General features: G+C 33.4%; 2 protein-coding genes across 11 annotated transcripts in view; both read left to right on the top strand.

Annotated features, from left to right (window-relative positions):
* Positions 1-1,158, top strand: part of LOC111393872 — a 3,899-nt gene extending 2,741 nt beyond the window's left edge. Inside the window, exon 3 of the mRNA XM_023019637.1 lies at positions 856-1,158. Coding sequence (XP_022875405.1) covers positions 856-868 — 13 coding nt within the window. The 3' untranslated portion in view covers positions 869-1,158. The remainder of the gene's footprint in view (positions 1-855) is intronic.
* Positions 1,159-3,317: 2,159 nt separating this feature from the next.
* LOC111393871 (probable protein phosphatase 2C 55) lies at positions 3,318-11,842 on the top strand. Of its 10 annotated transcripts, XR_002702504.1 has the most exons (7): positions 3,318-3,621; positions 4,578-5,488; positions 5,698-6,022; positions 6,305-6,432; positions 7,299-7,614; positions 8,402-8,527; positions 11,396-11,842. XR_002702504.1 is itself a non-coding variant. In XM_023019631.1 (6 exons), exons 2-6 carry the CDS (start codon positions 4,746-4,748, stop codon positions 11,414-11,416), a joined length of 1,533 nt encoding a protein of 510 aa, XP_022875399.1. In that variant the 5' UTR covers positions 3,318-3,621; positions 4,578-4,745; the 3' UTR covers positions 11,417-11,842. The 10 variants fall into 10 exon arrangements, 9 of the variants coding, with proteins under 9 accessions (XP_022875399.1, XP_022875396.1, XP_022875395.1 ...); XM_023019631.1 differs by lacking the exon at positions 8,402-8,527; XM_023019628.1 differs by lacking the exon at positions 11,396-11,842 and having other exon boundaries at positions 4,608-5,488; positions 8,402-8,690.
* The last annotated feature ends 1,952 nt before the right edge of the window (positions 11,843-13,794 follow it).

The raw sequence follows: 13,794 nt of genomic DNA, 5'->3' as shown, positions 1-13,794 counted from the left end.
CGGAGATTGCTAGTGTAACTGTTAAACATGAATATCTCCATCACTCAAATATTGATACTGCCTGCCTCACACTCATCCCACAATTTGCTCATTGTGGCTATGTTTGTGCCTTCTCAGCAGTCAAATATTTACGTTGAAATAATGTTTTGTTGAGATAATGGAAGTAGGTAATTTTATTGTCTGTCAAGATATTTTTCAAGAAATGGACGTCTGATTATATTGTGCTTTTCAAACCATGCCGTAGTAGTATAGTGCTCGTATTGTCCTTTGTAGAATTAGAGTTGTTATTGTTAGTATTAAATGTGTACATATTTCCTATTATTTTTGTTTTCTTGAAATTTTTGCTTGATTTAAATCCCTCCAATATTGCTACAGGGAATGCAATAATACATTCTGTTGGCTATTATATGTAGAAAAAATTTCATTTTGGAACTAATTGGTTGCTAAAACGAGACTTTCTGTAGTTACAAGATCATCGAAAAGTAGGAACTGGTAGTCCAGTCTCTTTTCTCTCTCTTTTTAGTTAGAAGTGCCTTTACTTTCTTTTGCATTTGATGCTTAAATTGGCTTCCTTTTCCCAATATCAATGTGCACTATACCTTGCATAAGTTACTTATTTGATAGAAGGTAAGAATTACTTTCAAAACGAGTTAACTCTTTTCTTTTTAACTTTAGAAATTAACATGTCCGAGCATGTTTGGAAGGAGGAAGTTACTTAAAATTAACTTTTACTTCCTTTTTTAAGCTTAGCTAAACATACCCATAAAGCTATGCAGATTGACTTGCAAAATTCGGTGTTTTTATATTTACTCCAGTATCTCTCATTATTTTTCCTTCATTTTCTTAAATTTCTAGGTATCTGCGTTGAAGAATGGCGTGGGAAATATCAATACAGAGGTTAAGAGGAAGGAATGGATGAAGAATTATAAAGTGCACATGGCATAGTTTGCATTCAGTTGACATTTTCTTATATGGGATTTGAGCGTTTATATGTATTTTTACTCTTTTTTTCCGAAAGTATTTGAAATTGATGGTACTTTCATAGTAATATGCTGAGAGGCATTTAGAGAAGAAATTCTTGACTTGGTTTCAGATGAAATATGTTTGCATTTGATAGCGTTTTTAAACCGCGGGTAAAGAAGGTTCTTTTTTTGTTCACCGGTTGATAAAATTACAAGCTTGATTTGAAAGGTTACTTGAGAGTGAAGGTTGAATTATTCTATCCTTGATCTTATAAACAACTAAGTACTTGTTTGATAAGGATTTTGATAATTGATTTTTTGACCGTTAGAGATAAAGTGGATTTTATCTGCGAGAGAAAAATTCAAAAATGATGATTGTAATAGTGAAATAACGGTCAAAAAATTTATTTTAATCGACTTTTAAGTTCTATCAAACAAGTTCTAAATACATGTGATGCTTTGTTAAGAACGTGTCGTGGTTTTTGAACTTTTGTCACACAAATTGTCTGGTTACAATTCTCATTGGAATTGTGAAACTTGGGTTTAATGAATACAAACACTCCTTTTCTCTTCAATTGGAATTGAAAAGAATGTGAAATCACGTATGCTTCTTTTTTTCACGATAATATGAGGTGTTCAAATTATCATTTAGACCAAGAAAAAAAAAAGAAAGAAAATGAAAAAGAACAGAAGAGAGTTCAACTACAAAGCTTAATCATATTAAAGTGCATTAAATTTCTCGATTCTTTAGAGCCTTGTACAAATTACAAAAATATAATCATTTTGTTGAGTAATTTTAATAAAACTCTATTGTAATTGCATAAGAATGTTATCTTTGTTTATAGAAAATGATTGAACGCTGGACTTTATTTGAATTTTTTTTTCTAAATACTTATTTTTAATCACACATTTATGTAATAAATATTTTGCACGTAAATTCAATTTTTTTTTTTGGACCACATTCTACTAAAAATCATAATTTAAAATATTATTTTTTTCAAATAATGATTGAGGCTAAAAATTGAAAGTGAAGAAAAAAATAGAAGGGACAAAAAGTCTTTAGAGTGGCAAGCACGTGCCCTTTTTTGAACTGGCATCAAATATGTTATATTTCAATAATAAACTATCTTTATTTAATTTAAGAGTAATGCTATTTAATAGGGCTGGGCAAATCTCCCGAGCCGAACCGAACTTGAACCGAACCGATCCGAACCCGACGGTTCTTGTCAAATTAAATACCCGAACGAGTATCTGAATTGAGAACCGACGGGTACGGTTCGGTTCTCGGTTCTAGACCAAGAATCGAAGAACCGAATAAGAACCGAATCTTTTTAATTTTTTTTTTATATTGAGTAAATCAAATTATTTTAATTTTAATTTTTTCTAAACAAATTAACAAATTAATGATTTCTAAATCCAAATTTTTGGCCAATAATTTATTTCATTTCTAATTTTTTAATTTTTGGCCCAATTACCCATTTTATTGTTTCATTTCTTAGCCAAATAAGATCAAATCCACTAAATAACCCTAAACATCTACAATAAAGTGCATAACGTCGTCTCGACTCTCGCAGCCTATCTAATATTCCAAAACCTATACAATCGTCGGCCGACACTCTGACCTCCGATCGAAGCCGTGACTTTTCCCAACTGAAGCTTTGATCGTAGCGATCATTTGAATAAGGTAGTTTACTAATCTCTGACATTCCAAAATTATTGAATGTATCATTAGTCATATTTATATAACGTTGTTATAAATGTTAAAAAATTTAATTATAGTACAGAACCGAACGGAACCGAACCGATCCGAACAGAACCGAATGGAACCGAACCCGAACGGTTCTATAATTATATTTGGACCCGACGGTTCCATTTACTAGATACCCGAAAAGTTTGGTTCGGTTCTAAAGAGAACCGAACCGAACCGACCCGCGCCCACCCCTACTATTTAATCTTATTGAGGTTATAATTCTAGTTGAGGTGACGTTATTGCTAGCACCACCTAAACTAAAGTTCGAACTCAGTAGGATTGCATAGCATTAGTCTTAATTTAACTGTTCATTGATAATGATTTTTTTCGAGTACAGGAAAAACTTACAGAATTTATACAAGGTTTTGAAATGAAAAAAATCCTATCCCTCTGTATTTTATGTTTTTTTCATCTTTAAATAATGTTTCGATATCTATGTCTGAGAAATTTTTTTTTTTTGCAAAAACCTTATACTTGTAGCATTACTCCATCAATAAACCCCAATTCCCAAATTTGACCTGTCCTGATAAAGGTTAACAGGAACATGTGTCTTTTTGTTCAACAGTTAAAAAAAAAAAAAAGAGGAAAAAAAAACAGCCAGATTGTGGGTGATTGGTGAAGTGTTGTTAGCTTAGCTTCCAGCTTCTCGTAGAAAAGACAGTCCTTGAATGACTTGAGATTTTCTTCTCTCTCCTCTCTAGAACCAAGATTTTGGACTTGTCCTTTCAGCAACCCAACCCCAACAGCCATCCCTCAAAATCTTGAGAGAAAGAGAGAGGAGTCCAAAACAACGAATATGAACCACGAATCTTAATATTTTCTGGGATTTTATAAAATTATTTGCTAATATATATTGTTGGGGGATCCGCAGAGCTTTCTGACACTGCTAGCCACTTTGTGAATAGTAAGGTGCGACTTTCATCAGTCATATTGATGATTTTGTACTTTTGAATAATATTTTCACTGTGCTTTTTGTATTTGATTATTGTTAAGTAGTTTTTTGATGATTTTAGTTGTGTCCAGCCTTTAATGTTTGATAGGGCTGAAATTTTGTCTATTGCAGCATCGAGGAGATGATGGTTGAATTTGATCTTTCTATACTTGAAATTGAAAAGTTCTCGTTTTTATGACAAGAATTAAACTTGCTTCCATTTGTTGTTCTTCAATAGTTTAATAGTGTTTCATTCAGTGTTGGCAGTTTCAGGGGATCACAGTTCTTTAACAAGTTTTTCCATTTCTTGTAGGATTGGGGAGTTGTGAATAGGGATGATTAGATCATTTTTTTTTTATTGGCCTCCGGTTTTGTTTAGCCTTGGTTTCTTTATATTTGATTTTGAGAAATTATAGGATATCAAGGAATACTGAAACAAGTTCTTTATGGGTAATTTGGTTCTTCTCTATTTACTTTGTCAGGTACCGATTTAGTATTTTAGATTAAAATAAAAATGAATACAATACCCATTTTTGTCATTAAACTTGGAAAACTCATTTAGTGGAAATCTACATACAAGTAGATAAACTTTATTTAATGATGATTTTTGTTGAAAACCAAATATACTGATATTTCCCTTTTAAGATTTTACACTGTTATGAATGAGGATTTATTTTTTGGTCCTAAAAATAGATAGCTGAAAGTAATTGCAGATGTTCACTTGCTTTGTTGGGTTGTCGTTGCTGCTCTATAAGCTGTTATTGTCTAAGTATATATTGAGAAGATAAGAAAATGGAGCCCCATGGATTCATATGTTACCACTCCAGTTCTGATAACTGATGCTGTTGTGTGACTACCATATATTGTGTTAAGTCTGACAAAGTTTGTTGAGTAATTCTCGTTATATTTTCTCTCTTCTTTTCTTTAACATTAGGTTCCTTGATTCCTGTAATATATTGTGAAGGGGAAAGGTGATCTGGATTACGCAATTGTAAATAGATTGATGTGCTGAAAGGAATGTGATTGTCTCGTGTGTGTGGCACTGCATCATTGTGATTTATATAGCAAACAGTTGGGGTGATTTTTTCACCCAAGCAGGGAAATGCCTTGTAATTATTTTTTGAGACTCAGTGGCACATTACGGAAGGGAGGGTGGAGATCAATATCGGGGCAAGATAGTGGAGTCCAAGCTCAGATAGAAGTTTTGACTGGCCTAGGGAAATCTTTGCTTGGCAACTCAAGGTTGACCTGCACTGTGCCCTCTGAAACATTTACTGACAAGCATGTTTTTGTGCAACCTCGTATGGTTGCTGCAGGTCAGGCAAATTTACATAATGTCAACCAGATAAAGAATCTTCCAGTTTTTGGAGCAGTTTCTAGTGCAAGTTCATTTGTGTCTTTGTTAGGACCTTCATTTCTAGTTTGTGGGTATCACGTTGATTGTCTTCTATCAGAGCCTAGTCAGGTTACAGTAGGAGTCAACCCTCAAAAGGTATTCATGGCTGTCTGTGGATCTAGATTATCTCTTGCGGAGTGCTCTACAAATAATTTGATTTCCAGGCGTATGCAACCTGGTGTGGCAGCGTATCATTCTTTCACTTGTGGGAAAAGAAGCTCTGGAAATTATAGAAATGCTAGCTTGAGTTTCAGGAGTAAAGAACAGCCTAATAATTTCTTGATTTATGGATATTTCATGCACAACGTTGTGAAGAATCCACACCGAAGATTTTGCTTCGAGGGCTTCCACATCTCAGTATACTTCTCTGCTCGCTCTGCTCCTAATGTGTCCATAGATAACTCAGTGTGTCAGGAACAGCAATCAAGTTCTGTCGATTCCTCTAAGCTGTATGTTTTCTTGAGTTTTTTCCGTTTATACTGATTGGCTACGCAATCAAATACATACAAAAACTATATATATACATATAGAGGAAACAAATTTTTCTGTGTGATTACTTTAATAATTTAATTTGAGAACCTGGGTACAGAAATGAAACTATTGTGGACTATCTCTTTGATTTTTTAATTTTTTTTAATTTTTCACTTGTTGATTGCAGGGAGATCCCAACAGGGAGAACTCTGAAACTAAATTCAGGATCATGCTATCTGCCCCATCCTGATAAAGAAGAAACTGGTGGAGAGGATGCTCATTTTATTTGTATGGATGGACAAGCCATTGGGGTAGCCGATGGTGTCGGTGGATGGGCTGATATTGGGGTTGACTCAGGACAGTATGCTCGTGAGCTTATGTCCAATTCTGTTTGTGCAATCCAAGAAGAACCAAGTGGTTCCATTGACCCAGCCAGAGTCCTGGAGAAAGCTTACATAAGAACGAAATCCAGAGGGTCATCAACTGCTTGTATTATTGCTCTTACAGAGCAGGTACCTAATAGTCGACTTGAGTTACTATACCACAAATAAAAAGGACATTAATGATCAATAAAATTGACATAAGATATTTATTATTCAAGTTTCACTTGATTAAAATAGTTCTACTTTAAGAATTATATTTTTCTATGTTTTCGAATTCTTGTTGTTCTCTGAATGTTTTACAATATTTAACTTTTTTCAGTTGTAATCAAAAGTACTTGATGTGCCTAAGTTTGCATAGTTTACACTAGTCATACTTCCTTTCTTAACAGGGTCTTCATGCCATTAATTTAGGGGATAGTGGGTTTATGGTGGTTAGAGATGGCTGTACGGTTTTCAGATCCCCAGTTCAGCAGCATGATTTCAATTACCCGTATCAGCTGGAGAGTGATAATGGTGGAGATTTGCCTAGCTCTGGACAGGTTAGTTAAGTCCCATTTTCTTCATACTTCCTTTCTGCTTTATTTAGTGCGATATTTGACTAGTGGATAGAGAATTACTACCATATCTCTAAAAGTATATTCCTTGTTTCTTAAAAAATGGAACTTATATCTGTTAATGCTTATTGTCAGAGATCTTGATAAGGTAGTGCCTGTCAAAGTGATTGCATGAAGGAAGTTATCTAGAAGGCCTTATTCTCTGATTGTTAAGTTGTCTAATTGGTCTACAATTCAAGCTTTTTCCTTATGAAAATGTTCAGTTAGATTGTCTAGAAAACGGCAATTCCTTGTTTCTTAAAAATGGAGCTTATGCCTGTTAATGCTTGTTGTCAGGGATCTCAATTAGTTAGTGCCTGTCAAAGTGATTGCATGAAGGAAGTCATCTAGAAGGCTGTATTCTCCGATTGTTAAGCTGTCTAATTGGTTTACAAATCAAGCTTTTTTCTTATGAAAATGTTCAGTTAGATTGTCTAGAAAATTTTCTCTTTCATTGATGGTCAAACATGGAACTAATGATAGAAAGTTTGAAGCTTATGCTACTTTACAGTCGTGGAAATATTTGGATTTTAGTTATCATAGCTGCTGTCTATTTATAGCTTCAAATACTCTTCACAGGATAATAGGTGCATGATCTCTCGTTTAAAATATTGGAACACCCAGTTGTTTTCGGTAATAACTTCTGTAAATGGAAATTATTAGGCTGACATTTGAACCAACTGTTTTTCCTCTAACAGATTTTTGAATGTTGCCTTTCTTTCAAGGCCTATTATTTTGACCACGTTTTATGCTAAGTTTGCCTCAGATATAAGCTGTAGATTATCTCTGTCTAAAGTCTAAATTACAAAAAGATCAATGCCTGTTCGGGCGCTGCAGGTGTTTATCATTTCTGTTACCCCAGGAGATGTTGTCATTGCTGGGACTGACGGGCTGTTTGACAATTTGTATAACAATGACATTACTACTGTAGTAGTTCAAGCTGTGAGAGGGGGATTAGGGCCTCAGTTTGCGGCCCAGAAGATAGCAGCATTGGCACGGCAACGAGCACAGGACAAAAACAGGCAGACACCATTTTCTGCTGCAGCCCAAGCAGCAGGGTTCCGATATACTGGTGGAAAGCTTGATGACATCACCGTAGTGGTTTCGTACATTACTCACAACGACAAAGTATAAACTCCGTCCCTATATGTTGTGTATATTTACCTGTGCTATAAATCATTTGTGTGGAGTGTAGAGATTTTCGTTCTATGCCTGCATTTATCAGACTGACCTGTAGGGCTTTAAGTTCAATTCGGTTTTGAGTTTTTGCACTTCCATTGTTGGATATATCCTAAAATTGATTCCCATATATCCCCTGTCAAATACATAGAAGAAGCCGTTACATCTTCAAGAGTTTGGCCGTTTCTAATGTTTCATAAATGGACTCATAATTTTCCTCGATTTTGGTTTAATTTAAATCAAAACCATAAAAAATGGGAATAGTTCATCAATAAGAGATATGTGAGATTCATTTTTTCCTTTCCTTTTTCATTCTCTCTGTTTAGTTTAGTGTAAAAGTTTATAGACTCTTGTCAGAACAATTCAGTATCATAATGAGATAAACCCATGTAATGACAAACAGTTGTCTCTAATTTACCGTTAATTCCTGCTTTCAGCTGTACCCCTATGTTTCTCCGGACTGTACTTCACACGTTGTTATTAACTTTGAGATTATGCATCATTTAGTCATGTTTGTTGGCATTTTAATGTTGGAGAAGTTCTTGTATTTGTTGCTGGTGCAATATGTTGATGCATTTTTCATCCATTTGACTTGATAACACCATGTTTGAATGATTTTGGAGTAATCTTTCTATATTTTGAAAGAAAAAGAAGTATTTCTTCTTCATTCCCAACTTTTCTTCAGCACCCTATTATCATCATTAAATTGTTATGGTTGGCATTTTTTGTTGTGCAGGAAAGCCTCAGTGGCTCTAGTTAGAGCCTGTAACTTGATGTGGGTTTTTTAATCATTTTCCAACAAAAAATCAGATTGCTTTCTGTTGGGAAATGCTAAAGTTTCGTATGCGCATCTTAGCACAAGGTTATTTCTCGTTGACTGTTTATTGTGAATACTGATGCCACTCTTGGTATTTCCGTTTTTTTTATTTTTAGATATGAGTTTAGAGCTATAGTGCTTTAACATACAAATTAAACAGCTGTACACAGAGTCACACAGTAAAATGGAGAGTTCCACCTTTTGTCTTTGCCCTTCTAGAAATTTTTTGTATAGGTTTTGTCTTGGAAGCTTGTTCCAAGGGTTGTCAGCTTGTTCCAAGGGTTGTCAAACCGGTATTTTTCGAGCTGAGTTTCACGTTACCTTTGTTTATCAAATAACCAATTCAAACGGCTCCAACCCATACAAACAATATATTTATGTTATTTCTCAATCTCACCCATAAAAGATAAGATAATGGTAATGATTTGTAAACCACAAAGACATGGGGAAAATAATGGTAGAAGACGACCAGAATACAAAACAAAGTTAATTCACCGGTTTTGGAAGCAATGGAGGTGATGAGGACATCACCTATATATGTTATGTTTTGGATTATTTCTACTTATGTTTATTTAGATTAATTGGGCTTGTTGTCTCTTGGCTGGTCCAATGTCCCTTTATCTTTTGGTTTGTTTTCCTTTATATATGGCTTGTATTGTATGTTTTGAGGACAGTTAATGATTGATGAATTGATTTGTAATTTGCTACCAAAGTCGTCTCCCTTCTCTGTCTTCTCTACCCTCTCGGTTTCTCCTCCTTTCTTCTTCTTTGGCTTTGGCTTTGTCTTTTTCTTTTTCTTCTCTGTTTGTCTAATTTGTAGCATCCATTTTGCTTCTTCCGTTGGTTACTTCAACTTCTGATTATCTTCCAATATTTTAAGGTGGAAATTGGGTCAAATGGTCTATCACATGATATAATTTGCAAAAATAGCCTTTGACCAGAATAAAGGTTTTAAAATAAATATTTTAAATTAATATTAACAAACTACCAGAATTATCCTTATTCATTCAACAAAGAAAATTTTCCTTTCCCTTTTCCAAATCCATCTCTTTTCTCTGGAACGTAGAAACATTTCTAACCAACCATTGTTTATTCTTTTTTCCCATTTTTAACAGCTTTACTTTTGTATCTTCTTTATCTAAATGAGATGAAATTTGTATGTAATTATTTTTCCATTTCAAACGCTACCATCATCTCGAGCAACTTCGTTGCGAACGACCTATTCAAGCAAACAATTTCCCAATCACATTTGTCACTTGCATCGACGAACATGTAATTTCCCTTGCACCTTGTTGTTCATTCTTCTGATCACAATAGAATGCTATGAGAAATTCATTGCATTTTGAGTTTGTATGTTGTGATTCAGAGAAATTATATTGAAGGGACTATGACCTGTTTGTTGAAATTCCCAAGTGATTGGTGGAACTTTTTTACTCTTTTTTCTTCATAATCTTTTCCATTGGGTTACTAAAATTGATAATAAATGGGTTGTTGTAACTCAGAATCAGTAAAGAAGAGTTGTGGGGATGATGTGAAAATGGCGAGGTTTCTTTGAAAGAAATACACAGATTATTTGCACACAAAGTTGGAAAAGACGATTCTTTAGGACATGACTTAGCCATACAAATGACCAAAATCATTCACCGCTCTTGTAACTATTTATGTAATTGTCTTTTATGCTAGAGTCCTTGGTGCTGCTATTACTACGCAACTCTATAAGTTATGTTTCACTGTTTGTTCCATTTGGCTTGTTCCCTCGACTCTATGGAATTAAATTTTAATTGGTTGTTTAATTTTGTTGTAATAAAACAAAAGCATTTTGAAAATTTGATCCATTCATTCACTAAGTCCTTTTAAGGTGGTTCATATTTGATGGTGCGAGCTTTGGCTTAATTTCCTAAACATAAGGTCCATGTTGATTTTGGCTAATTGAAGGCTTATACACAAACTTTTTTCTCTCTTGTGTTCTCTTATTCGGAAATTTACTTCTGCAGGAATATGCATTTAGTTAGTAAGTAGTTGACAGTTATCTCTTGCACTTGGTAGTTGGTACCGAGGGGTCTACTTCCATTATCATCAAGTGGGAGCTTCTTTTTTCTTTTCCTTCAACAACCCGGTGTAACATTTAGCGATTTTTTTTTATTTTATCGCCTGAAAGTCATGTCTTGCAATATCGAATGGCTTATGTACTTTGGTATATTCTAATGACAATGATCATGTTTAATTACAAAATAAAGCAACTTTTGACTAGATGTATTTAAGGCCCATGAAAGGAATGATAAGGATACCCTGTTGTTTTCATTAATTCTACAAATTAGAGGTGTTAGTAGTCCATATGCTAAAATAAGAACATAAGGAAATTCTCTGTCTTGCTTGTGACTCGTGTCTGATCAACGATGTACTAGTAAACGACTTGAATCATAGTTTTCATTTCATGCAAATTTCATTGGTCAACTAATTCACTGATTTATAGATTTGTAGATAGGCATTTTCTATATTTTTGAAGTTTTGTAATTTTCTATTAAATCTAGTAATATACCTGTTGCTAAATCATTCTTTCTTGCTTTTGACATTTATTTTTGGTTAAATTCGATGCTAGATGCTTCAGTAGCTTATTCAAAGTTTAAATGGGAATATCTTGTAGGTGTTGCTTTAGAACTATTTTACTTCATCTTATCTTATCTATGCTGGTGTTGCTATTCTTTAAAGTATTCTGTTACCTAAAATTTTAGTTCGACGATGTAGAAGTTGATTGAAACATTAAGCATATCGGTAAGAATTTTCATTTGTGTTTACTCTGACCAGCATATCTATGACAATATTATCTAGTAGTATTCAATTTTTTTTTGTAAAACACACACTTAAGTTCCCAAATTATTATCTAATGTTAATGATATTGTAAAACTTATACAGGTAAAGACATCAAGAAACTGAAGTTCAAATTTTTTTTTAAGGAAACACATCGGATTGGTACAACAAGATCCGAGTTTTTTGGCTACATTAATCCGAAAACATTCTTATGGTTAAGAGGGAGCCACAAAAAGAGATTATAGAAACAGCGAAGCTCGCTAATGCACATAGTTTCATCATTGCCCTTCCGGAGGACTATTCGACTAAAATTGGTGAGAACTGTGTTCAACTTTTTGATGGGCAAAAACAAAGAGTTGCGATTGCACGCGCTATTACACGAGTGAAAATTGGACACGATATTAGTAGATACGACACCCATACATTTAAAATTACTATATATCATTTTGAATCATGGGGTCTCGATTTCACTCTAAACTAGTAAATGAATGTTTGGAACGTGATAGAAGATTTGTATTTTAGAACGAATAGATGTATTATGTTTTTCGTACGTTGTCAAGTGTGGTGTAATTTCCAAACAAATATATAATGTTACTTACTATTGTTTGAACTTTGTGTATATTGTGACATCAAAATCTAGTCAAAATTCACGTCCTTGCACTTTCAAGTGCTAATGAGTGAAAATGAAGCGAAATAAACAAGAAATTAGTATAAATGATACATGTATGTTTAAAATGATTATATATCATTTTGGGTAATAGAATCTTGATTTCATGTTTGTGTGAACTATATATTTAATGTATTGTCAAATTTTCACGTGCCATTTTAGGTAGCCGATTGATTTCAATTCGAAATGTTCTATGTTTTATATAACCTAAACAGTTTCTATATACCCTAAACGGCAGTCATACTTGTAAAATGATCACATGTCGTTCTGAGTTGTAGGGGTCAAATTTCACTTATACATTTTGAATGATTACATATTCGATATTTCTTTATATCCTATACCCTAAATGGCACCCCTACGATTAAAATGACAATATGCTGTTTTGAGTCAAAAAGTCTCGAATTCACTATAAAACTAGTAAATTAATGTTCGGAATATCATCCAATACTATAAATGCAACCATACATTTAAACCATACACCCAAAGCCCTATACCCTAAGCTCGAAACCCTAAACCCTAAACGACAATCATACGTTTAAAATGATCAGATGCCGTTTTGGGTCACAAGATATCAATTTCAATCTGAAATTAGTAAAACAGTATTTGAAACATCATACATGACTTGTACACATTGAACGACTACACGTACTATGTTTTGCATACCACACTTTCTACTTACATTTTTCTTTATTGTCAAATGTAGTGTAGTGTAGTTTTCATCCGAATCATAGTGGGACTCGCTATAGTTCGAATCAAAGTGTCGATGAAATATAGTTAAAACTTTCATCCTTAAATTTTCAAGTAGTTACAGGCATAAATAAATTGAAATGAACACAAAATGAGTAGAAACATCACTCATACATTTAAAATGACCAAATGCCTTATTGGGTCACGAGGTATTGATTTCACTCCGAAACTAGTAAAATAGTATTTGAAACATCATGCATGTCTTGTATATATTGAACAACTACACATGCTATGTTTTGCATTATACGTTTTTTTTTTTATTGTCAAGTGTAGTGTAGTATAGTTTCTAACCGATTATAGAGTGACTCGCTATAGTTTGAACCAATGTGTTGATGAAATGTAGTTAAAACTTTCATCCTTAAACTTTTAAATGGTTACGAGCATGAATAAACCAAAACGAACACGAAATAAGTAGAAATGTCACTCATACGTTTAAACTGATCAGATGCCTTTTTGAGTCATGAGGTATCGATTTCACTTCGAAACTAGTAAAACAGTGTTTGAAATATTATACATGACTTATACACATTGAACGACCGTACGTGCTATGTGCTGCATACCACAATTGTTACTTATGTTTTTCTTTATTGTCAGGTGTAGTATAGTGCAGTTTAATCGGATTACAGAGTGACTTGCTATAATTTGAATCAATTTATCGACGATAACATTGAAATGTAGTTGAAACTTTCATCCTTAAACTTTTAAGTGTTTATGAATGTAAATAATTCAAAACAAAGACTTTTACAAGCTAAACAAACTAATTTATTGAGTATTTTAACTCATAATAAATATAACGGAATTGGAGTTCCTTATCTTCATTCGTAGTAAAGTCTATTGTAATTTTCTTATGAAATAATATTTTTGGTCATTATCATGTGAACTTTATATCGATACTCATGTCCAAATGTAATAAAAACTTACATTCGTTCATTGTCATGTGCATATGAGTGAAAATAAAGTGAAACAGATATGAAATTAGTTGAAATAACACCCAATCATTTAAAACAGTAGCGTTTTAGATTACGAGTTCTTGATATCCAAATGTAATAAACAATTGCATTCATTCATTTTATAAGGATACGAGTGAACA

The sequence above is a fragment of the Olea europaea genome, chromosome 4 (genome assembly GCF_002742605.1).
Source record: "Olea europaea var. sylvestris chromosome 4, O_europaea_v1, whole genome shotgun sequence".
NCBI lineage: Eukaryota > Viridiplantae > Streptophyta > Magnoliopsida > Lamiales > Oleaceae > Olea > Olea europaea.
Note: the sequence above shows the minus strand (reverse complement) of the source record. Positions and strands in the feature narration are given on the sequence as shown.